Source organism: Vanellus vanellus (assembly GCF_965231255.1).
Source record: "Vanellus vanellus genome assembly, chromosome: 2".
In the NCBI taxonomy this organism is placed as follows: domain Eukaryota; kingdom Metazoa; phylum Chordata; class Aves; order Charadriiformes; family Charadriidae; genus Vanellus; species Vanellus vanellus.
Genome location: NC_138906.1, coordinates 1,617,105 through 1,640,243, shown reverse-complemented (window position 1 = coordinate 1,640,243; position 23,139 = coordinate 1,617,105). Strand labels below are relative to the sequence as shown.

Sequence of the window (23,139 nt, the reverse complement as noted above, 5' to 3'; positions counted from 1 at the left end):
CTGGTTCTTGAGCTGGCCAACTCATCAAGACAAATGATGTCTACGTTTCAGTTGTGTAGCCCTCATCTTTACTCTTCTAAACACCCATCGCACCAGACCCAGCGAGCAGAAGTATTTCACGCGGAAGGGCACAGCTCACACTACTGCAACACAAACTGGTTGCTTTTATTTTCTACTTTACCTTCAGCACCTGTACACACTGTAATTTAAAGTATTTTATACTTTCACAGGACCTTATGAACTTTGTGCCTTGTTTCCCTAGACAACCCGTGCTTAAAAATCCTTTTTTTTAATAAGATGTAAGTAAATTTGATGTCTCTGCTCTCCCTTGTATCCTTCACATATCCAAAACACACACGAGGTAGGTGAGAATCCATCGGGCAAGGGAATCATAGAATGGTTTAGGTTGGAAAGGACCTGGAAGGTTTAGATTGGATATTAGGAAAAAATTTTTCACTGGAAGGGTTATTAAACATTGGAAGAGGCTTCCCAGGGAGGGGGCGGATTCGCCATCCCTGGTGGTGTTTCAAAAAAGGGTAGAGGTGGAACTCGGGGACGTGGTTTAGAAGTGTTTTTTGTCAGGGTAGGTTAATGGTTGGACTTGATGATCTTAAAGGTCCCTTCCAACCTCAGCAATTCTATGATTCTATTTGCATGTGCTTTGCAGACAGTCACTATCACCCACAATCCAAAAGAATTCGTGTATCTGTGGCTTCAATAAACTGCGCTGTGTGGGCAGCTCGTCGTTTGGGTTTCTCACTGAACGCGACCGAAGCGTGGCCGCGTTAGTTCATGAGCACGACTGGGCTGAAGGTGCAGTTCACTATTATTGTATCCAGAACCGTAACAGTTTAATATATATTGAGCACCACTGGGCTGAGAGTGGTGAACTGGGCATCACTCAGAATTTAACCCCAGCCGCTCCCAGCCTCCCACCTCGGGGAGGAGTGTTAGAACGCAAGGGGGGGTATTTTCTGCCAAAACTACTTTGCCCCTTAACGCAACACCGCTAGCTCTTGTACAGGCACGGGCTTGCGCAAAGTCTGAGTTTAGGATAGTCCCCAAGTGCACTGGGGAGAGATGGAGCAGAAGAAGGTAATGGGTTTTGAAGGACTCAGAAGACCTCTTTGCATTAGGAGGGCTACATCCCTAATTTCCGTGCCAGAGATGGATATCGTTTCCCTCATCGGCCATTTAATTCCTACAAAGCGCCTGAAGATGAAGGCGTAGGTTATCTGAAGACAAAGGTGTAGGTTACCCACCTCTGGCCAGGGAATGCAGCTCACCACGCACGTGGGATTCCTCCAAGAGGAAATTTCCTTCCCTGAGTGTTTTCCCTTTCCTGGGTATTTTCAAAGACTACCAGGACCATTTTTCCCAGCGTTTTCACCCAGGACTACCGCAGATCCGACGCTCCCAGCCCTGCGGTCAGGTCCCTCAGCCCTGCCACCACTTGCCTGTCCTCCGGCCTTTTCGTTCCTCGCTCGTATGCCGAGGACGGAGGGGACAACGAGTCTCTCCGTCTCTTCTTCTCTTTACTCTGGCTCTGCCTCTCGGGATCCCGCTCTCTGCTCAGGATGGGGTTCTTCGGAGTGGGAGTCTGGTCCTTGTGGCCGGCTGTCTCTCTCCCACGGTCAGCTGTTGGGGAAAAACAGGTAAAAGGGAGAAAATGTTTATAATTCAGAGTATTTCCAGCTCTCTCCTCCTGCAGTTTCAGTAGCTTCTGTTAGTTAACAGAGTCTTCATTCAAAGAAGCCATAGATTGTCCCGTATCATCCTCAGGGCACACTTCCCACTGCTTAGATTATTCTCCCTATTTACCGGAGCTGTTTTCAAGGAGTAGGAACACCGAGCTATGAAGGCAGAACATCTCTTGACATCCCAGACTGAGAAAATTAAGTGGTTTCATAGGAGCGGAGCGATACACGGGGAAAAAGCAAGTACATACCACTGTTCTCCTTTTCTGCTTGACTCTTCTTCGGGATCCGGTACACCTCCTGCAAAGCAAAGCACGAGGAGGGTCAGAGTTTCAGCTACTCACAAGAACAACCCCAATATTTGGGGGGTTCAAGGATCGTAACACGACGCTAAGAATTTGACAATTCAACCACGACTTTGAAACAAAGCAAAAAAAAATGTATCTCTTGAAGCAAAGTTCTGATTTTAGGCACATTGTTGTGGTGCTTTCTATATATTGCCTCTGATCAGCATTTCACGTTTGACGAGCTTAGGTGGCTTTTGGGGACTAAAAGGCTAAAAGCAGCGCTGCAGGATCTAAGATGGCGTCATGGGTTAGGCCTCAAACCTAGGCCTCAAAACGTGTTTTACCTCAAACCAGGACAGGTGGCCATCCCACCCGCGTGCCGCGAGCACCTGAACTTGCAGCTCTGCTACAACAGGAATAAAAGCAGATTATTGCAAATAAACAAGAGACCCTCCAAGTGCAAAATTGTGCTTTTCTACTTCTTATTTTGTCAGTCCTGGTGTGCCGTAGGAGAGGGCTGGAGCCCCTCTGCTGGGAGGACAGGCTGGGAGAGGTGGGGGGGTTCAGCCTGGAGAAGAGGAGGCTCCACGGAGACCTCAGAGCCCCTTCCAGTGCCTAAAATGGCTCCAGGAGAGCTGGGGAGAGACTTTTACCAAGGGCATGGAGTGATAGGACGAGGCGGAATGGCTTGCAACTGGAAGAGGGGAGATTTAGAAGAGATATCAGGAAGAAATTCTTGGCTGTGAGGGTGGTGAGCCCCTGGCACAGGTTGCCCCGAGAAGCTGTGGCTGCCCCATCCCTGGAGGTGGTCAAGGCCAGGTTGGACGGGGCTTGGAGCAACCTGGGCTGGTGGGAGGTGTCCCTGCCCAGGGCAGGGAGTGGAACTAGACGTCTTCAAGGTCCCTTTCAACCCAAACCATTCTATGATTCTGTGATTGTTTTTTTACATCGGCATCAGGCACAGGGACAGCCCCTGGAAGAAGCATCATGTCTCAGATAATCTGCAACTACCACAGAAACTCCTTTTTCCCACCCATTAAGCAGCTCCCCCTGCACCCAGCGGCTTTTGATATCCACGTTTCAGCCAAGAAAAACAATAGTTTGGGGCTAAGAAAATGTATTTTCCTTTGGTGAAATAAATGGAAGTATAAGAAATGCAATTGTGGATTGTTCGTGTGATGCAAGCACTTCAAAAGTACTACTGAAGGGTTAAAAAATGTGATTTTTTTTCCAAGATTTTAAGGATTTTTTAAGAAGTATTTTTGCTTTTCTGTGGAGCTTGAATGCAATGCAGCAAACACATGCAGTTTGAAGCGTCTGCAAATGCCCCATCACCCGTGCTACGACCTCTTCCAGTGAGGGGTGGCACTGGGAATCTGTAAATACACCCCGTTTTAATTGTTCTTCTTTATTTACGCATTTGCTACGGATCAAAGGAGGCAGGAGCAGGAAAACCAGATCAGGAGAACCCAGAGCAGAGAGGCAGGACGCAGAAGCATTGCAAGTGCCCCCACTTTCCGGCAAACCTTCTTCTTCTTGGGACTCGGGGCTTTTTAGTCTGGAGAAGAGAAGACTGAGGGGGGATCTTATCAACGCTCATAACTCCTTAAAGGGAGAGTACCGGGGGGATGGGAACAGTCTTTTTCCAGTGGTGCCCAGTGACAGGACAAGAGGGAACGGGCACAAACTTGACCATAGGAAGTTCCATCTAAACCTGAGGAGGGACTTCTTTGCAGAGAGGGGGGGAGTCTCCCACTCTGGAGCCATTCCAAACCCGCCTGGACGTGTCCTGTGCCACTGCTGGAGGTGCCCCTGCTCTGGCGGGGGGTGGGACTGGGGGAGCTCCAGAGGGCCCTTCCAGCCCTCACCAGTCTGGGATTCTGGAGGCCAGGCGTGCTGCCCGTGCCCATCCAGCTCAACCCAAGCCTGTGACAAACTGGGGACACCACCCCCCCCCAACCACGGGGCAGCAAACCCACAGGGACAGGAACAAGGACCTGTTGAGACCACACCACGGCACCACATGCTCTTAATACCGGGTGGGGCACTGAAGGCCTGAAGCAAAGCAGGTTATGATGCACACCCAACGCAATTCTCCATCTTCAAGACCCCCAAGCCCAGCCGCTGCTGCGCCACCCAAGCTTCAGCCGGGATTTGGTCCCTTTCATGCCCCAGCCCACCCGTGGCACCGAGGGAATTGCCCGTTAAACACACTCAGCCCGTTACTCATCACTTTTAGCATTTTTGACCTTCTACTTTACGAAAGCTAGCACAACTCCAGGTGCTAAATCATTTATTTCAAACAAACCTGTGCTGCTTCTGTCCTTATTTCAAGGCAGGTCACGGTTCAGAAGCCTGAGCAGCACCCAGCTTCGAATCACAGAATTTTTCAGGTTGGAAAAGACCTTTAAGATCATTGAGTCCAACCATTAACCTAACACTGCCAAGTCCACAGAACCACAGAATGGTTTGGGTTGGAACAAACCTTTAAAGACCATCAAGTCCAACCCCCTGCCATGAGCAGGGACATCTTCCCCTAGACCAGCTTGCTCCAAGCCCCGTCCAACCTGGCCTTGAACACCTCCAGGGATGGGGTATCTCCCACCTCTCTGGGCAACCTGGGACAGTGTCTCGCCACCCTCACAGTCAAGAATTTCTTCTTTCTATCTAGTCTGAATCTCCCCTCTTTCAGTGTAAAGCCATCACCACTTGTCCTACAGCACCAGGACCCGCTAAGAAGCTTGTCCTGCAGGCAGAGGAAACTGGAGCCGTTTTCTGCTGACCTGCGGGGCTTATGTTATGAAGCAATCTTTTTAACGAGGTTTTGTCTGCCTTGCAAGGGTCTTCAGGACATCATCTGACCTCCTCCGTTAATTATCCCGTCTGATCTTTAAGTTTATTGCATTAAGCCTCCACGCTGTGTTTACTTTCCATCATTATTATTTGCACTAACGACCTCACAGCTGCACCCACAGCCCCTTGCCCGCACCACTGTCCCCCGAGATTTCTGCCCACACCAGGTTCATCCCCAGGTGCCCCCGACTCGTCACCTGCAATGGCCTCCTGGACAAAAGGATCTCTCTGGATGGAAAGCAGCCCTGAGGAGAAGGACCTGGGGCTGCTGATTGATGAGAAGCTCAACAGGAGCCAGCAGTGTGCGATCGTGGCCCAGAAGGCCAACCATATCCTGGGTTGCATCACAAGTGTGGCCAGCAGGGCGAGGGAGGGGATTGTGCCCCTCTACTCTGCTCTGGGGAGACCCCCCTGCAGTGCTGCCTCCAGCTCTGGAGCCCACAACGTAAGAAGGATATGGACCTGGTGGAGTGGGGCCAGAGGAGGCCACGGAGCTGCTGGGAGGGCTGGAGCCCCTCTGCTGGGAGGACAGGCTGGGAGAGTTGGGGGGGTTCAGCCTGGAGAAGAGAAGGCTCTGCAGAGACCTCAGAGCCCCTTCCAGTGCCTAAAGCGGCTCCAGGAGAGGTGGGGAGGGACTCTGGATCAGGGAGGGGAGCGATGGGATGAGGGGGAACGGTTTTACACTGAAAGAGGGGAGATTTAGAAGAGATATTAAGAAGAAATTCTTGGCTGTGCGGGCAGTGAGCCCCTGGCGCAGGTTGCCCCGAGAAGCTGTGGCTGCCCCTTCCCTGGAGGTGTTCAAGGCCAGGTTGGACGGGGCTTGGAGCAACCTGGGCTGGTGGGAGATGTCCCTGCCCAGAGCAGGGGGGTGGAACGAGATGATCTTCAAGGTCCCTCCCAACCTAAACCACTGTATGACTCTAAAAGCAGGATCTCAGCCCAGGACAACCCGGGGTTGCAGTCACTGCTGAAGAATCAGTGCTGTTTTGCAATGGGAAACGACGAGAGATGTTATAGCACTTTCAATTTTTTATTGCCTGACCCGCTGGCAACCCTGGGTTTAAACCTCTCGCTCCGTGCCCCGTTTCCCACTCCAGGCAGAGATGGCACCGCAGGGAGAAAGGGGGGAAGAGGAGCCTCCAAGGAAGTAAGCGCAGAAGAGCGTATTTTGCTAATGCCTTTTGCTAAGGCGACAGATAATCCTTCGCAACTTCGGGTTATTTGAGCCAGAAACCATTTCTCATATACATCTGCGGATGGCACACTACATGTTGCTGAACCCCAAAACCCACGTGAGCAGGAGGAACTCATCAATACCGTCCCATTAACTTAATAAAACGGGACAGGACTTGGGAATGAAGATTAAAACTTCCCTAGGGTCCTGGTATCACAAATGCCGGGACGGGGACTGCCACCGCTTAGCGCAGACGTCCCTGTTACCACCGGATTACGCAGCAGCGATTATTTCGATGTCACGTTAAGCGCCTGCGTATCACTCCAGATTACGGAACGCGTTTTACAAGCGCCGCTGTGTTTTCCATTGCGTTTTTAATTGCAATATTCTAACACTCAAAGCGTAAACGAAACTATTTCATTAGTGATGCTAATGATCCTACGGCACGTAAAATGTGTAGAGACTTTTTACAGCATTAATGACCGTCCAAGATCTGGCAGCTTGGGAAAAAAAAGCTCATTTGCTTTAAATTCTAGCTTGTAGCAAGCCCTTGCTCTCTTCCCTTCCCAAAGTAATACAGTAGTTCAGAAGAACACCCAGTTCTTTGAAGGAGAATGTGATGAACCAGCTATTTTCTGGCTGAGTACGAGAGGTATGGTCAGGAGAAATGAAATAAGACCAAAGAAATCAACTATGAAAAAATCAGAGAGAGAAAATCCGGGGCACCCCTGACGGAAGCTGCAGCCCCATCCCCAAAAAGACAATTAATTCTTAAAAGATAGACTCAGCGCTATGCAAAGAAGCTGTTCTGGTGCAGCGTGCTGAGATTCGGGCTTTGCCAGGGCAGGATTTGTGCTTTCCTAGGACTAGAGATGGAGCAAAGCCAAAACCTGGGCGAAGCCACCTCCCCACCTCCGTGACCGTCAGAGCCTCCGCACGGCGTTAATTCTTCATAGTCGATGGTGATGCCACATGCACCGATCGTACCCTGATGCCTCGGGGCAGAAATACCGGGAACTTTCCCCACAGCACTAAAATATCCTCTAATTTAGGGCATGGATGAGGCAGTGGGGAGGAAAAGATGCATAAAACCGTTACTGGGGGAGTGAAGGCTGCTTCTAGTTGGGTATTTAGAGCTTCCCTACGCTCAGAAATACAAAGCTTTGGCTCGACTGGGCTCTCAACCTTATGTAATGTTCATTTTCTAAATAAAAAGTTCATTTTCTAACTAAAAACCCCACTTGATTTTTTTTTTTAAAGCTGGTTGGAAACTAATGGACCGCCGTTTCCGCTGGGCTGCCCGATTGCACCGGATTGCATCACCCGTTAGCAACGTGCCCACCTCCAGCCCGGGATTTAACGAGAGCGCCCAGGTTTGAAAGTCCCACTTTTATTGTTTTCAAAAAAAAAAAAAACAAACCAAACCAACAACCAAAAAACATGTGCCCCACGGGCTAAGAAAATACATTTTCCTTTGGTGAAATAAATGAAAGAAACCCTGTTGTGGTCTGTTCACAAGACAAAACCACTTCAAAAGTGCTGCTGAAGGTTCAAAAAAAAACCAAAAATTGGATTTTTTTAAATACCTATTTTGCTTTTCTGTGAAGCCTGAACACAACGCAGCAAACGTGCAGTTTGAAGGGTCTGCAAACACGTATGCCGTGGTGAGAGGCTTTAAGAGTCTGTAAATACGCCCTTTTAAAATCGTTCTTATTTATTTACGTGTTTGCTATGGATGAAAAGACCCCAAATCCAGCGTGGTTTTTAACTAAATGCAAAGAAACAAGGCGGCAGCTCATCATTTGGGGCGGGGAGGGATGCGGAAGGAGCCGGCTGGGATAATAAAGCCCATATAACGCTATTTACTCGCCGTCCAGTGGCAGGGATGATTTTGTCTCTTACTGTCTCATGTGGGACCATGAGGGCAGCTTCTACGGACCCAAAAGCACCCATCAGAGATGGGGTTTCTCTATTTAATTTCTTTCTCCCCCCCAAAAAAATCATTCTCAGGCACAGCGCAGAGCAGCACATTAAAAAAAAAAAAAATCACCCCCCCGCCTGGCCTGAGCGGTGTTCCCATCAGCAGGAGAGAAGGTGTGATGAGGAGCCACCAAGCCATGAGATGATGGATGAACCAGCCAGGACAGCTTAAGGACAACACAGCAGGCAAGGGGAGGCCCGAGCTAAGGTAGACCAGCCTCCCCAGCTCCTAAAAAGCTTTGTCCCATTAAATTGCCGGATGGGATCCACCCGAGGGTACTGAAGGAGCTGGCAGAAGTGCTCACCAGGCCACTTTGCATCATTTACGAGCAGTCCTGGATAAGCGGGGAGGTCCCAGCTGACTGGAGGTTGGCAAACATGACACCCATCCACAAGAAGGGCCGGAAGGAGGATCCAGGGAACTACAGGGCGGTCAGTCTGACCTCGGTGCCCAAGAAGGTCATGGAAGAGATCATCCTCAGTGCCATGACACGGCACATGCAGGAGAACAGGGTGATCAGGCCCAGTCAGCATGGGTTTGTGAAAGGCAGGTCACGCCTGACAAACCTGATCCCCTTCTATGATAAGGTGACCCGCTTAATGGATGAGGGAAAAGCTGTGGATGTTATCTACTTGGGATTTTTGCAAAGCTTTTGACACCGTTTCCCACAGCATTCTCCTGGAGAAACTGGCTGCTCATGGCCTGGACGGGTGTACTCTTCGCTGGGTAAAAAACTGGCCGGATGGCCGTGCCCAGAGAGTGGTGGTGAATGGAGTTAAATCCAGTTGGTGTCCGGTCACAAGTGGTGTCCCCCAGGGCTCGGTGCTGGGGCCCGTTCTCTTTAATATCTTTATCAATGATCTGGATGAGGGGATCGAGCGCACCCTCAGGAAGTTCACGGATGACACTAAGCTGGGCGGGCTTATGATCTGCTGGAGGGTAGGATGGCTCTGCAGAGGGATCTGGACAGGCTGGACCGATGGGCCGAGGCCAATGGTGTGAGGGTCAACCAGGCCAAGTGCTGGGCCCTGCCCGTGGGTCACACCAACCCCATGGACGCTACAGGATTGGGGCGGAGTGGCCCAAAAGCTGCCCGGTGGAAAAGGCCCTGGGGGTGTTGGTGGACGGCCGGCTGAATATGAGCCGGCAGTGTGCCCAGGTGGCCAAGAAGGCCAACAGCATCCTGGCCTGTGTCAGGAACAGTGTGGTGAGCCGGACTAGGGAAGCGATCATCCCCCTGTACTCGGCACTGGTGAGGCCCCACCTCGAGCGCTGCGTTCAGTTTTGGGCCCCTCACAACAAGAAGGACATTGAGGCGTTGGAGCGTGTCCAGAGAAGGGCTACAAAGCTGGTGAGGGGTCTGGAGCACAAATCTTATGCGGAACGACTGAGGGCCCTGGGGGTGTTCAGCCTGGAGAAGAGGAGGCTGAAGGGAGACCTTCTCGCTCTCTACAAGTACCTGAAAGGAGGGGGTGGAGAGGTGGGGGCCAACCTTTTCTCCCTGGTCACAAGTGACAGGACAAGAGGAAATGGGTTCAAATTATGTCAGGGAAGGCTTAGATTGGATATTAGGAAACATTTTTTCACTGAAAAGGTTATTAAACATAAGAAGAGGCTGCCCAGGGAGGGGGTGGATTCGCCATCCCTGGAGGTGTTTATAAAAAGGGTAGAGGTGGTACTCGGGGACACGGTTTAGAAGTGGTTTTGTCAGGGTAGGTTAATGGTTGGACTTGATCATCTAAAAAGTCCCTTCCAACCTCAGCAATTCTATGATTCTAAATAGGAGGATGTGCAATGGGAAATGACTGGAAAGAAGAGTCAATGGGAATAGAAGAAGGACGGCGGCCACCTTCAGTAAGAGGACTTGGCAAACACAGCACTGCCCGCTCCTGCCATGCGGTGCTTTAGGTTCACCGTGACATTGAAAGCGCCGCTGCTGAAGCTAAGAAATACAGAGATTTCAACTCAACAGAGATAATTAAGTCTAAGTTTCGAGGTCAAAGATGGTTGAACTTGTGAGGGGCAAGAAAACATCTGCCCTTCCTAAGCAGGGGAAAGCATCTTCCTCCGAAAGACACGGCTGTGATCACAGGGACAGGAGGCAGCGGAGGGGGAAAAGGGGTGAAGCCATGGCAGGATCACAGAATCCCAGAATCCCAGACTGGTGAGGGTTGGGAGGGCCCTCTGGAGCTCCCCCAGTCCCACTCCCCGCCAGAGCAGGGGCACCTCCAGCAGTGGCACAGGACACGTCCAGGCGGGTTTGGAATGGCTCCAGAGTGGGAGACTCCCCCCCTCTCTGGGCAGCTGTGCCAGTGCTCTGCCACCCGCACAGGAGAGAAGTTCCTCCTCAGGTTTAGATGGAACTGCCCATGGTCACGTTTGTGCCCGTTCCTTCTTGTCCTGTCACTGGGCACCACTGGAAAAAGACTGTTGCCATCCTCATCAAATCAGGATCCATCCCATCAAATCAGATCACCCTAACGAAGGTTCAGGCGGCTCAAAATATAAGATAACGATGGACCGGGGAGCGAGCTACGTCTTGCCGGAGAGCGGCTACAGATCTACCCAACCGGCTGCAGAGCCACCAGCATCGGTCTGGTGAAGACAGAGGCAGCCGAGCCTTTGAACCAGCAACAAACGGAGGAGTATGTCAAAATCGCTCCATGAAAACCAGATGGTGGTCAAAGCAGACGCAAGCCAGGGGAAACTCCGAAGAAAAGCCTATTTTATTTTTGGAAACGGAAGCTGCTGGCTCTGAGCGTGCATAACTGCTAAATCAATGCAGCCGCCGCTAACAGAGTCCAAATGGCTCTCTACCTTCCAGAACCATTTTTAATGAGTTGCACAGAAAATTAAACGCAGAAAGAAAAGTGATACAAGGCTGTTACAAACAAAAGAAATGAAAAAAAAAAAAAAACACCAAGATTTAGGCTGTCCAGCTGCAGACAGAAACCATCCTTGGCTTGGGAGAGGCAAGAGAGCTGCAGAGCGGTCTCAAGATTCAAAGGATGCAGCAGTAGAAAAGGAAGATTATGCCTAAAGACTCTCTCCAGGAATCTGTCCCTTAGCTGCCGCTTATTTCTGATTTAATGGGGCTAAACTGGAGAAGACCGATGGACACCAACGACGGGCGTAGGGAAACAGCAGCACAACCGGGTCTCATGTTCGTGCCGACGCAAGCAGAGCGGGCAAAGGGGCAACTGCTCTTCTACGTCAACCTGTGCCAACCCAGCCGCGCATCCATGCTTCAAAACCTCTGTCACCCAACCGGGGGTCTGGTAGGGTTCTCCTGGGGCCGAGGGGATGAATCCCATGCCTGAACGTAGAGCTGGAAAGCCACCTGCAGCCCTCCAGAGCTCACAGCGCTTGGCAGGGCTTACGCGCTCCAAGCCAAGATGACCTGGAGACCATGTTGTCTCACCTAACTCTGCTCTGGAATACTCTGAACTTGCATCGTTGATTTGTTGATGAAACACCACGCAACCGAATCCGTCCCCTACCAGGCTGGATACCCAACGCTCCACCAGCCAGGGCTGGATCTCCTCTTCCTTGCCTTCCTCCTACAATACTCCTTCCCTCTAGAGCTCCCCATCCCCTCTGCACGAGCATGAAGCTCCGGCACGATGCCAAGGGATGGAGGAGAGCAAGAAAAAGGACTAATGCCATGACATCCCTGCCTGAAGGCCCAAAAAAAAAAAAAAAAAACCACCACAAACAACAGCCTGGCCGTTCACCAGTGCCTATTGTTTTCACAAACTATTTCTTGCTCTAAGTTATAACAAATTATATGCCTCCTAATGAAAGCATGCGATGTGCGTGCCGGAACAAGAGCCAGTCGCTCCAGGACGGCTCGTCTGGGAACAGGACAGGCAAGAGCAGCTTCACAGGGCTGTCCTATCAAGACGTATCAGATGTGATTTGGAAAGACTAAAGCTCAGTTTGCCTGGATCACTGGCTCCGCTACCCCTGTTCAGGCTGATAATTAAGCTCACAGAACGGGTTTCTTTATCGCAAAAGAATAAGTCCACCTTGGCCAAAGCTGGGTAACACCTCAGCCTTGAAGTCCAAGCCACTGCTAAATACTTGTGCAGCTAGAAGTGTCCAACTAAAACCTTTTAAACCCAAGACATTTGGCTCTTTCAAGAGGTTCTTCTTAAAAAAAAGATCTCCAACCCACAACGGCAAGATCCTCACAGCTACAACTCCTATCTGCCCCCTCCCCAGAAGGTGAGAGCATTATCTACCCACCCAGGGGTGGAGGAAGATGCCAAAAGCTCAGTCCCACCTGCAAGCAGAGCGGTGCCCAAACCATATGAGCATGGTAGGACATTCTGCAGCAGCCAGCGTTGCTGTGCCGGTGGTGTTCACGTGGCATTAGTCACTCGGCAGAGCACACAGGTTCGCTACAGGACAGATTTTAGACGTGTAATAGGTTATCACAAGGAGCCTACGGCTCGCCTAGTGGAGCGGCAAGACCTCAAGACCCTGCTCTGGGGTAAATGGGAGGAAACCCCAATGGCCACACCATCCTAAAACACCAACACTATGAAAGCACATGCTACACGAAGCCAAACGCGCTCTCCTGGCCCTCAGCCTTAGCTACAGAAACATAAGCCATCAAAAGGACGTTGAGAAAAGCTCACAATGCTTGGCGGTGCTGATTGCTTGTTCCTGAGATGCCAAGAGGGTAGAGCACTAGGGTTGTTGGCCATCACGCCGCAAGTCACCTCCATCGTGGGTTTGGCTGTATGGATCAGTCCACGGAGCCTTACCTGAGCGCAATCCTCCAGCTGGAGCGGGCTAAGGCGCCTGGAAGAACCACGTTGAACCACCACCTGCGTGCGCCCTTGCTGGGTGTCCACCAACCAGCCTTTTGCCACCCGGAGTGAGTTTTCAGCATGGGGTAAGGTATGCACCGCTTCCTCGGAGAGCGGGAACGGCGTGCACAAGCCCAGGCTGAAAACTTACCCCACTGGGGAGTGTGTGTGTTGCGATAGGTATGTAGCGGTGGCCAACACTCCTCGCGGGTTAAGGAGTCGGAGTGTACGAGCCCTGTAAGCCGAGGACTTACAAGTCCTGTGTATAGAGGTATAGAAAAAGATAGCTCACTTAATCCTTTCATGCCAGGAGTTGGGATTTTCCCGGAGCGACGTCCATTGCCGGCAATGGACGCACCAAAATAACGTCGGCATCAATGAGTTAACCACCTCTGTCCTCTTTTCACCTATTATATTGCTCATGCATCATCCAGCTTCCCAACCATCTTCCCGTTTCTTCACCGTATGCACGCTATGTCCTCTCCCTTCTTCAGCACGGAGTTGAAAATGGAGTTGAGAAAAGGAGACACATGGTCAGCTCCTTGCTGCCCTGAGAAGCTAGATGGAAATGGTTGAAATTACAAAGGGGGTCATCAGCAAGACTGGAGAGGACATAGCTTAAGTTACGAGGTTTCAGACCCCTCCCGCCCTCCCATCCAATGCCAGTTATCGTAGATGTTCCACCACTCAAAACACAACCAGCTTTTAAAAAAAGCTTGGACGTGTTGGAAAAGGCACCTGGCTCTCCTGCCACCGGGGTGACCGGGTTTTCCAAGGTGACCATTCATCCCCCTTCCACCTAAAGCAGCTCCCTGCCGGCTTAGTCTTTGCTTTTAGACATCAGCCACCTCCGGGCTGGACTACGGTGGCATCTTAACAGGTGAGAGTCGGACAGAAGCAGTTAACTCTTAGTGCCACGATAAAGCCCAGGACAGAATGAATCCCCAGGTCACCATTTCCCCACGAATGCTTTACAGGAGAGAAATGAGTTTTCGCAGACCCACGGGACGATTCTACTTTTTTGGGGGTTGGATTTGCTGGGATTACTACAAAGCTAAGGCTTGTGAGATACACCCCCATCCCCACGACCAGCAACGCACGCTGCATCAGGCCATTAGCATATTTGCAAAGACAGGAGGTTAATTAATAAGTACACTATAACACGGGTAGGATGTGAATCCACATCTTAAAAAGCAACAGTGACGGGTCGTGACCCCACAGCCTGACCAAGGGCTTCAGCAAAGGTCTCTAGATACCCAAGGCTGAGCTCCTCCAAGCTCCAAAGAAGACACAAGCCTTGGTGATCAAACGACGTTGTCAGATCAAATTTGGTCTAAACCCAACGTTTCGGAGAAGTCACTCGTTTTGTGAAACTTCACACTTTAAGTGTTTTTCAACGGTTTTTTTTTTTTTCTGTGCTGTTTCAAGTTTGAACACCGCAGCACGTGAGGCTGGAGGCGAACACGTCTGGTTGCAACCGGAAAAGGGAGTCTGGGTAGCCCAAAGCAAGTCTATCTCCAAAGCGGTGTAGGACTAAGAACTGACAACTTTCAGTTAAAACAATCCCAGGTATCAGCAAAGGATGGAAACGGACTTTGTTTCAATTGAGCCATAAATTCAACCTGACAGTGTCGCTTCAATAAAGAACATCGTGAGACCCACGCAGATTTGAAGAGTCTGCAAATTAACATCTAATAAACGATGTACCACAGATCCACTTGGTAAAGAGGGGAGGGGAGGGGGAGAAACACAAGCTAACTTCTCTACAGAACCGTATTTTAGCTGTTTGTACGGTGAAGTCTCACCTCTTCTCCCACTAATAATTATGGCACAAATGATTACGCTCCAATTCTGCAAATATTCAAGAGTATCTGATTCTTCTAAAAAATTCAGAGATTAAGGTAAGATTTCTCTTTGAGATTTATATAATCTCTAGATATGTTTATAAATGTTAATGTTTGTCGCTACGGGTGCTAAACGGTGGTACGAGCAAAGGTTCGTGGACTCAAAGCTTGCTGCCATCTCCTCCACGTGCGTGTGGCACTGCAGTGTGCGTAACACCCATTATTTTTATTAACCTCTTCTAAATCACTACTCATTATCAAATTCAATGGGTAAATCAACTCTTTTACTGTATGATGCATCATAAAACATAAATTGGCTTAAAGACTACTTCCAATAATTAAAACTGGCTGACTCTTAAGAGAAGGGCAGAAGACCCTCCATGACCTTCTTCTCCAAGCCCACACCATGCCAGAAGAACAGCAGCGCCTTCGATCCCTTTGCTGGATCCTCAGCGAATGCTTAAACGTAAAGGCTTCCACCCCTCTCGCTCTCGAATATAATATAAGGAATATAATACAAGGAATATAATCCCACAGATGCAGCAGATGAGTGAGGAGTTTCCAAAGACCTAAAGAAAGCCCAGGAAACGCCTGAAGCATTGAGAGGCGAGTTACTGGAACGTCATCCTATGTCCCATCAAAAAAAGCCGTCGGCTGAAGATCAAGCAGCCAAGTTGGCCACCTACACTGTGCGGGGACAGGGGCTTGGCTCTGGGGCAGAGAAGGCAGCCTGCAGCCACCAAACCCTTCTCTCAAAGAGCTTATCTAATGAGGAAGACCTTGATGGGAGCGAAACCGTGAGCAGCTGCAAACTCTAGCGGTCTTTAAAGGCTCAAATAACACCCACAAATCTGAGTGTTTACCTGATCTGAACACCAACTGCAAACACCCAGAGGTTAACACAGAACTACTACTATCGAGAGAATGAGATATGGCCAACAGACCGGTTTCTGGAGGCTCTATACGTTGCAGATGAAAAGCAGATGTTAACAGGATGGGAAACACCGACAACGTGACAACTGAATTTAGGAGTAGATGGTCCATCAATTTGTCTCAGCATTGACGGATACTGGGCCACTTCAAGCAAAAATGCCCGTGGCGCTGTCGCTAGCCTCTCTTCTCTCATCGGCTGAGAAGGGAATCTCAACCCCTTAGAGTTGCCCTCCCCCTGAACAGCCTAAAAAATAACCAGATGATTAAGGTGTCTTTGCGGTGCCCAAACTGAATTATCTGCTGTTTTCAGTGTGCAACGCACCACCGCCTGGAAATCTACTGTAAGTCACGTACAGGGCAGTTTGCAACGAAAGCAGATATATAGAAAGCACATGGAGAAGGCCTTTTGCATAGAAAAGACAATCTTAGGTGTCAAACATTTACCAACAGGACAATAACTTGGCCCTGTTTGTACTGAACCATAAACAACTCTGCATTTTCCTTAGCAAAAGCAGAGGCGGTGTAGCTGCAGATGCCTCTTACCTTCAGCTCCTTCCAGCTGTCGAGCAGCCTGGTAGCCAAATCGCTCACGTCCACAATTTTGTCCGTTTGTTCTTGGCTTCTCTCGCTCTCAACATCGGATACGCCTTCCTCTTCGTCTTGAGATGGCGTTTCCATCGTAATGGGCTCTTCCAGCTTCGCGCTGTTGCTCTCTTTGACCTCCGCTTCAGGCTCAGCCTCCAGCTCCGCAGCTGGAGGTTTGCTGCTCTCCACCGGCACATCAACAGCAGCTTTGATCTCCTGCTGCTGCTGCTGCTGCTCCTCCGACACCTCCATCGGGGCACCCTCCAGCTGGTCCAGGTCCTCTTTGCCCTCCTTCCCTTCCAGCTCACTGGTCGTATCCGAGATGGCACTGTCCATGCTGTTTTCACTTATGATTTTCAGCCTTCGAAACACCAGCTTCTTAGGGGTGTCCGTGTCACCTTCTGCGCTCTGCTTGGTGGAAAGATCTGGGGTGTTGAGCGGCGTGTGAGCCCGCGAGGTGTTCTCGCTGGAGTAGCCGTCCCCTTCGCTGAGCTGCGGGACAGCAGTCTTGGTCTGAGCCCAGCGCTGAATAATGGGAAGCACTTTGCTCTCCTCCAGCATGTTCTTGGTAGGTATAGGCAGGAGCTCCAGTGTCTTCATAATCTAATCACAAAGACAAAAATGACATCGTTAGAGCCATCAGAATGTAAAGCCATCTCCAACCTGGAACAATTTCCTCTTCTCAACAAGAGGTAACTCTGAAATATCGAGACGATGGTGACAGGTCATGGGTGAGGGATAGCGGCGTCCCTTCTCAAGGCTGAACTGCAGCAGTGAACTTCTGCTGAGAGCAAACAAAGCATGAGCGCAGTGAGCATAAGTATTTAGCAATTAAACTAATTGAGCAATTAGTTGCAATTTAACTGATTTCAAAGAGCTCAGATGCTTATGGCTGGCCATACGCCTTCCTAGGACAATCATTACAACAACAGAGCAGATAGGTATGTTACATGAAAGAAAACCTGATCAGGAATGTCAAGATGTATCAGCAGTCACAACAGAAGAGACTGACCCAAAAAAGTTTGCAAACTAATACTGGGAAAGCTTTTTCCTCGCTTGACAGAGGCGCCGTGTGCTGCAGCAGAAGCTGGAGCATTACCAGCATCAGCAGTCCGCTGCTTATGGAGCTAAACCTGAAGCACAAAGAGATATGGACAACTGGGGAGCTCCAAACCACAAGACAAGGTGAGCATCTCTGACACTGATGGCACTTCCAGCCAAAAAAAAATAAAATTAAAAAAATAAAACCATTTAATCCCACTGGAAAACGAGGCCGCCACTAGCACCTGCGCTCCCAGTCCCACAACACGCTTCCAGCATCCAAGGCGGTGCCAGGAACAGGTATCCTCCTTTAGACACCGGGAAACACCCAGAGGCACCAGGTGATGAAGCCAACACGGTGCCAGAGACCACAGCACAGCTCATGCTATGATGCTTTCCCCCTGGAGACCAGCCAAAAAGCTTGGCCTCAAGAGGGTCGTGTCCCAAGTCCGAGATGAGAAACGAGTTATCGAGAAGATCTTCAAAATCCTTAAACAAAACCTGTCAGTGGGAACAGGGATCACGGGCAGAGAAAGAAGCACCAGACGTTAAATGCACAACCTTTCCAGGATCCAGCAAGAGACTTCAGCGACTTCTCTCCCAAGATCAGACCTCAAATCCTCATTTTTGAAGCAAAAGAGAGTCAGCCCTTCTGCAGGACTTTTCAACTTGTTCACTTTCAAAACCAGCCCTCCAGGAGTGAAAGACAGAAGATGGTTGATGGTATTCCGCTAATTTCGGCCATGGGCATCTGATGGCCAAAAGCCCATTTCTCTTAAAAGAATGACAGTTTTCTTAAAAAAAAGGGGGGGGACAAAAAAGAGCAAAGTATGCTCTGGCCCCTGTCTCAAGCCCCACTTGTAACTCAGTAAAGAATTACCTGGATTTTAAAAGAATAGATCCAATCCACAAAACCCCACCAAAGCTGAGTGTGTTGTGACCAGATGCACGGAGAGTGGAGACGAAACCACTGCTACAGCATCCATTCGGTTTCCCTCTAAAAGCTCGGAGGAGCAGCTCTGAGTTTGAGATCAACGATGCTGAGTAGCTGAATCTATTCCAGGGGAAAAACAGAGTCTAATCTTAACCGGACTATTGATTTCTCCAAAGCCAGAGGTCAAAGATGAGTTGGAGGTGAGCTACCTAGCAGCTCTGCCATGCCATAGCACCTGAAAGTCAGGTGGGAGCAAGGAGCGTAGGTGCTGCGTGTACAAAAATCCAGACTTGAGACTCCCTCGGAGCACCGGCTTCAAGATGTATAAAGTGGGATGGATCCTACCTACCCCAAAGAAGAAAATACCGCAGTCCCAAAGGGGAATAGCTCACCTCCCTCCTAAGAGCAGTCACTACAACAGATTAACTCAGTCCCTTTAGATTCGGTCCCAAAAGATGTTTCTGCAGCCTCGTGAGCAGCGTCTCCCCGTACAGCAACACGGGGGTGACGCAGCGCAGCGAGAGGAAGAGTGACTCGGCACCTGTCAAGCACTTCTGCTTCGGCTAAAAGTACTGAAAAGCCACATCACATCAGCAGGAGAGAAAACTGTAGGCACCCGCCGAATCCACGCCTTGCACGCAACGCACGCACGCACGCTCATCAGCAACAGCCCGCTCCACACAGCACGAGGCTGAGGAAGTATGGGTAGGTCTACTCAAACCCTACAAGTCAGCAAGCTCTAACGCAACATCAAAGAGCTCTGACCCAACAGCCCTCGAGTTTTTCAGGTATTTACAGCCAAAACTTTTGAGTAAGGACGGATGAGAACGAGGCGGTGGAAACGGTGGTCTTCCTGTAGGACAAAGGAGAGCTGGGGAAGGACTTTTTACTGGGGCATGGAGTGATAGGACGAGGGGGAATGGCTTTAAACTGGAAGAGGGCAGGTTCAGATTGAACATTAGGAAGAAGTTTTTCACTTTGAGGGTGGTGAGGCACTGGCACAGGTTGCCCAGAGAGGTTGTTGAGGTCCTACCCCTGGAGGTGTTCAAGGCCAGGGTGGATGTGGCCTTGGGCAACCTGGTCTGGTGGGAGGTGTCCCTGCCTATGGCAGGGGGGTTGGAACTCGATGATCTTCAAGGTCCTTTCCAACCCTAAACCATTCTATGATTCCATGACACGCTGCAGAGCGGACAGATCTGCTGTCCCTCTTGCCACCAGCAGCAGAGCCGCTTTGAGAGAAGCACAGAAGACATCTTACTAGGCCTGATATCGAGCTGGGTACCAAAAATCTCATCCCACGCCAAGAGCTGATGGCTCACAATAGCACACGTAGGCAGTTCTTCATCTTCTGATACCAACAGCACCCGTTCCTCAGAGGGAACACCTGAACCACAGCATTAAAGAGGAGAAAGGCACGAGAAGGACACGGCTCATTCCAAAATGCTAAGTATCAGCTTGGAAAAAAAAAACCTTGCTGAGCTAAGGAAGCAGGGTTGGGCAGGATTTGTCACTGCTCCTGAAAAAGACCTCACCTGGAGTAGTGCGTCCACTCTGGAGCCCCTGACATAGGAAACACAAGGACCTATTGGAGCGGGTCCAGAGGAGGGCCACAAAGATGCTGGGAGGGCTGGAGCCCCTCTGCTGGGAGGACAGGCTGGGAGAGTTGAGGGGGTTCAGCCTGGAGAAGAGAAGGCTCCGCGGAGACCTCAGAGCCCCTTCCAGTGCCTAAAGGGGCTCCAGGAGAGCTGGGGAGGGACTTTTTCCAAGGGCATGGAGTGATAGGACGAGGGGGAATGGCTTCAAACTGGAAGAGGGGAGATTTAGATGAGATATGAGGAAGAAATTTTTCCCTGTGAGGGTGGTCAGCCCCTGGCGCAGGTTGCCCTGAGAAGCTGTGGCTGCCCCATCCCTGGAGGTGTTCAAGGCCAGGTTGGACAGGGCTTAGAGCAACCTGGGCTGGTGGGAGGTGTCCCTGCCCAAGGCAGGGGGGTGGAACCGGATGATCTTCAAGGTCCCTTCCAACGTAAACCATTCTATGAAAAACAAAGGAGAGGTGCGCAGCAGAAGAGGCGCCCTGAGCTCTACAGCTCACGTGGCTTCTGCTTTCTTACTCGAGATGCAGGACCAGCTCCTTGCAGAAGCGTCTTTTAATAAAGGAACTTCCAGATGTCTTTTTGCATGCAATGCTGACGTGCATATAGAAAACAGAAATACTCAAGTTCCACTTTAGACCGTCAATACCTCAAATTCCCTGTGCGGTTCAGTAGGGAATAAACAGCAACGGCAACGATCTTTACTTAAGTCTGGCTCATGTCACCAACTCAGAAATCTGAGAAAAACCACAAGAGCAAATTCTTTCCATATATTAAGGATTTCCCTTCAAGCAGAAGATTTAGGCTGTAGTTTTGAGGATACCTGCAGTTTGTTTTCAGGAACGCTTGGCATATAATATGTATATTTAAAAAAAAAAAAAAGAAAAAGAAAATCATCACACTTCTGAGTAATTCACACGCTGCTAGGAAAGCTCCAAACCCGAGGGAATTACCGACCTCCAGCTGCAACTTCAGGTTGTTAGCGGTGCTCCCTCTCCCATCGCCCAGCTCCGTCATCCAAATCCAGAGGAGGGATAAGCCGTGACACTCCAGGAAGGACTTCAGACAGGACTGCGAGTGCGTGTTCTGGATTGAGCCAAAGTTAGAGAGAGTCGGCGAGAACCGTCAGAGACTTACAGGCAAAGAAAAAAAGCTTTGATTTCCGCAGGCTAACGTGGCGAACCGCTCGACTGGGCTTACGTGACCTGTCAAACCCATCGCAGAAGCCAAAAGTAGGCACCTGCCAAGATCGGCACACGTTTAGAGTAATTTAAGTGGCCGTAACTGCCGGGTTCGGAGCAGTAACACGGGCAGCAGAACCGTTATAACCGTTACCTGGCGGACAGCTTGGATACGGGAAGAAAACTTAACGAGAATGGATTGCAGAGAAAACTGACCGCAACTCATCTGCAATCAGGGAGAGGTGAAAACGCAGGATAATCTTGGAGATAAGACAGTTATTTTAAGCTGACAAACTACTCGTTTACTCTCTAAAGCCCTAGGTACAAGGAATTTATTTGCTTCTAGAAATAGGCATTTTGCATCACCCCCCAGGCCGAGTTCCCCCAAATAGGAAACAAGCAAAGGGTGGAGATTCCATGGGATCCGGAACCCAAGCAGAACCGCCTGGCTGGCGCTTGGGATGCTGGCACAAGGGCGAGACACCCCACCCCCATTCCTCCTCTTGCTCTAACGAGAGCTCCAAGGGGTCCGCGGGTTCCTCCCCTTCAGCTGAGTCCTCCTCACCTGGATGAGTTTGAGGCAGGTGAGCTTCTGCTCCAGCGTTTCGATCCGAACCATCAGTCGGGATAAGCTGAGAACTTGGTTCTTATCAGAGAGACCCTCTCCGTTCTCCAGCAGCGCTTCCAGCTCCCCGTCCACCTACCACGGCCAAAGAAAAACAACTCTCAGGTCACGCTAAATTCATGCCACCTGACGTGATGGCAGAGATAATCTGTTCCCGGGCTTTGAGAGCCAGAAGCTTCTCCTGAGCAATGTGCCCATGAGGATAAGAAGCCTGGCCTTCATTTCACTCAACATGGTTGGGTTTCTTTTATCTGACCTATTATGGGGGTTTGTTTAGACCTTAAATCACAAAATCCCAGACTGGTGAGGGTTGGAGGGGCCCTCTGGAGCTCCCCCAGTCCCACCCCCCGCCAGAGCAGGGGCACCTCCAGCAGTGGCACAGGACACGTCCAGGTGGGTTTGGAATGGCTCCAGAGTGGGAGACTCCCCCCCCTCTCTGGGCAGCTGTGCCAGTGCTCTGCCGCCCCCACAGGAGAGAAGTCCCTCCTCAGGTTGAGATGGAACTTCCTATGGTCAAGTTTGTGCCCGTTCCCTCTTGTCCTGTCACTGGGCACCACTGGAAAAAGACTGTTCCCATCCCCCCGGCACCCTCCCTTTAAGGAGTTATGAGCGTTGAGAAGATCCCCCCTCAGTCTTCTCTTCTCCAGACTGAACAGCCCCACGTCCCTCAGCCTTTCCTCATCAGAGAGATGCTCCAGTCCCCTCATCATCTCTGTAGCCCTTTGCTGGACCCTCTCCAGCAGTTCCCTGTCCTTCTTGACCCGGGGAGCCCAGAACTGGACACAGTGCTCCAGATGTGGCCTCCCCAGGGCAGAGCAGAGGGGGAGGATGACCTCCCTCCACCTGCTGGCCACACTCTGCTTGATGCCCCCCAGGATGCTGTTGGCCTTCTTGGCCACCAGGGCACATTGCTGGCTCATGGGCATCCTGTTGGCCACCAGGACTCCTGGGTCCCTCTCCGCAGAGCTGCTCTCCAGCAGGTCCCATAGAAGACCGCGCTGTTCCAACCAGTTTATAATGGGGACAGAGGGCAGCCAGTTGCACTCCTGGCTGGAACACACGGAGAAGGGCAGGAATCCCCCAACTCCACCATTCGTCTCTCCCGAGGAATGGCAGGATTTAAACATACGCATCTAACGCTGCCTGGAGGGAATGCCAGGTGCGCGCACCAAAATACTGCCGGTCGCAAGTTTATCTTTTCACGTAGGAAAACAGCTGCGCGCTAAGTGTTTATCTTTAATTGCAGATAGATTTTACTTCTTCACCGGTATTTATAATCTTTACTACCAGAGGCGCATTCCTCTCCATGAGGACACCGAAATATCAACGTTCATAATTCAGCCTACCGCTCAGTGCCACCAATTAGCGTTTTAAAACCGCTTGTAAATGACTTATAAGTAATTTCTCGGTCTCCTGACTCTCCCATACAGTAAATAAAAACGAAACTGGCGTTTTCAAAAGGTAGCTTCTCCCAAAAGAGCAGGTAACAAATCCTATCTTAGATTTATATCTTTATATCTTAAGATTTATATCTTAGAGGTTGATATCTTCAAGGACAGAACAATTACGTCTTGTAGGGAACAAAAAGAGCCCGC

At 50.3% G+C, this 23,139-nt stretch overlaps 1 protein-coding gene across 1 annotated transcript in view; it reads right to left on the bottom strand.

Moving 5' to 3' along the window:
* SETD2 (SET domain containing 2, histone lysine methyltransferase) overlaps window positions 1-23,139 on the bottom strand; it is a gene marked incomplete at its 5' end in the record, with an annotated part of 67,385 nt that overhangs the window by 20,141 nt on the left and 24,105 nt on the right. Inside the window, 5 exons of the mRNA XM_082499646.1 lie at window positions 1,458-1,638; window positions 1,949-1,997; window positions 16,130-16,774; window positions 20,696-20,824; window positions 21,485-21,619. Of these exons, the coding sequence (XP_082355772.1) occupies window positions 1,458-1,638; window positions 1,949-1,997; window positions 16,130-16,774; window positions 20,696-20,824; window positions 21,485-21,619 (1,139 nt within the window). The remainder of the gene's footprint in view (window positions 1-1,457; window positions 1,639-1,948; window positions 1,998-16,129; window positions 16,775-20,695; window positions 20,825-21,484; window positions 21,620-23,139) is intronic.